The sequence below is a fragment of the Aegilops tauschii genome, chromosome 3, assembly GCF_002575655.3.
Source record: "Aegilops tauschii subsp. strangulata cultivar AL8/78 chromosome 3, Aet v6.0, whole genome shotgun sequence".
Taxonomy (NCBI): domain Eukaryota; kingdom Viridiplantae; phylum Streptophyta; class Magnoliopsida; order Poales; family Poaceae; genus Aegilops; species Aegilops tauschii.
In genome coordinates, this window is record NC_053037.3 from 342859163 (window position 1) to 342861401 (window position 2239).

A 2239-nucleotide genomic window follows, 5' to 3' on the forward strand; every position below is an offset into this window, starting at 1 on the left:
GTTGGCAACTGGGTATACATCAGCAAAATTCTTGCTTATCGTAAGAGCCCACTACAATATACTCGTACTTAGTTGTAGTATATAATCGACAGAATCAGAGTCCAAGTTTGCAATTTTGTATACATGCGAGCATGAACTGTTTGACTGCTCTGCAAAAGTATATTGTACTCTACGTGATTAAGTGAACATCATTGAAATTATGGATCTTGTTCCAAGCACAAAAATAGAACAGTCTCTGTACTGACGTCTTAACGTACAGATTGCTTTGGCGACATCAATGTGGAGTGGAGGACCAATAAGACAACGAGGCATGAATTGTTTTGTACGTATGCGTATGAAAACTATTAGTACAACGTCACAGTATTAAAATCAACTAATAACGCCGCCACCCAGAGCTTTGCCCAAAAGGACACGCTCGAACAAAACAAAGAGGTTACACCATACATGAATTCACCTAAACTACCAATCAACATACAAAATTCTCTCCCATACAATCATTAGAATGGGCAGTTCTATCCTACCCTGAGATTGATGAAAACAAAAAGATCAGAACTAACAGAAGAACAGCAGTTCTTTCTGACTGAAGTGTGCAAGCAAACAGAGAACCTACAAAATAGTCTATCCTTCTCCGATCTCTATCGTTGAGATGGTGTGGTTTTTACATTTACCTTAGCCAAGCATATCCTAATTTAATATATAAGCACACCAATTTTATTTCTAATAACACTACCAAGGTTATGCGATACTATTATGCACACAAAAGCAGAAAATATTGACGGGGTAGAGAGAGAAGCCAAGAAACGCATTAGAACGGGGGATAGCTTCGCCGTAACCCACTGACGTTGGCGAACAACCCGACAAGCTCTTGCTTGTACGGGAGGTAAGATCTCCTCCGGCCAGCGCCGCCGCTTCCTCCTCCACCTCCTCCTCCTTTGCTGTAATAGCTCCATCCGTGGGCATCGGCGCCACCGCCGCCGTCGCTCCTGCTGCCCCCTTCCACCACGTCCCCCTGCTTGGGAGGCCCTGAGGTGGCGTCCAAGAAGACGAATTTCTCCTTGCCGTCGCTGTGGCTCCGCCCCACGAGGCGCTCGCTGATGCGACGCCACCGGAGCACCGACCCCGTGGAGCTGCTCTTCCGGCACCGCCGCGGGGACGCCGGAGTGGACTGCCCGGGGGCCCAGAGGCAGTAACTCTCCGGCGCCACGCCCTCCAGCTCGCCGGCCCCGGAGCCCTCTTCGTCCCTCTGCCTCGCGCGGAAGTCGCGCTCCTCCAGCAGGAGCCGCCCCAGCGGCACGCGCACGGTGGCCGTCTCCTGCTCGTCGACCGAGGCCGCCGGCGGCGGGGACGGGGGCCGGCCGAAGACGGGGTACACGGGCACGATGTGCGCGTCCGCCACGAACGGTAGGACGGGGAAGGTGAAGCCGTCTCCGTCTTCGTCTCCCTCCTCGTCGCCGTCGACGATGCGGTGTGGAGACTCAGGAAGGTTCTCAGCGGGGCCATGGTCTCTGTCCTCCATGGCTCTCTCCTCGCCTTTTGCGGGTTGAAGGATAGATATTTGATCGCTTGCCTTTATGTGTGGCTTCTTTCCTTTTGCTTGGCTGGGTCGGGTTCGTTTTTTCGGCCTGAGCCGGTGGCGGCGGCAAGTGAACACAGAGCGGTGTGAAAGATAACTCCTTCAAGCTGACAGATGGGCCTTATTGCGTTCTGGGTACCACAGGTCAGTACCCAGGAGCTGAACGCCTGAACCTGGCGCGTTTGGTTTGCGGCGTGAGAAACGTGTCAGTGCGTGGTAAAGTTGCTGCTCAGGCTAGAAGTCCCAAAAAACACGAACTAAATGAAGACAAAAAGGAGCTAAATGGGGCCAAAGGAGCGCTCAGTTTCCAAAAGAGTGAGCGCTCAAGCTAGGGTTTAGGGCTCCTCTAACGGCGGCTACGTCGAGAGTTTTGTCTACTCAGGTCGGTCTCCCCTCCGGCTAACTCGTCTACCTCCGGCGGATCTAGCGGCTCGTGTTGATCCAGGGGAAGCCTCACGCTTCTACCTCGCCTCGGCCGACGAGGTTTTGGAGGTTCGACGGGGGATTTCCAATTTAGTTCAGGCAATGAAGAGTGGAGGAAGTGGCGGCAGGAAACATGAGTCGGGAAACGTGGAAGATCTGATCAAGCGTCTTGATCTGCATGGGAATGATGGAGAGGACTTCCTTTGGGAGGATGATCCGGTTGTGCCAAAAGTTCAAGCAAAG

At 52.8% G+C, this 2239-nt stretch overlaps 1 protein-coding gene across 1 annotated transcript; it reads right to left on the bottom strand.

Moving 5' to 3' along the window:
- Nucleotides 1-363: 363 nt before the first annotated feature.
- LOC109775591 (uncharacterized) lies at nt 364-1627 on the bottom strand. The gene has a single exon (XM_020334319.4). The coding sequence runs from the start codon at nt 1514-1516 to the stop codon at nt 806-808; it is 711 nt and encodes a 236-aa protein (XP_020189908.1). The 5' UTR covers nt 1517-1627; the 3' UTR covers nt 364-805.
- Nucleotides 1628-2239: the final 612 nt, after the last annotated feature.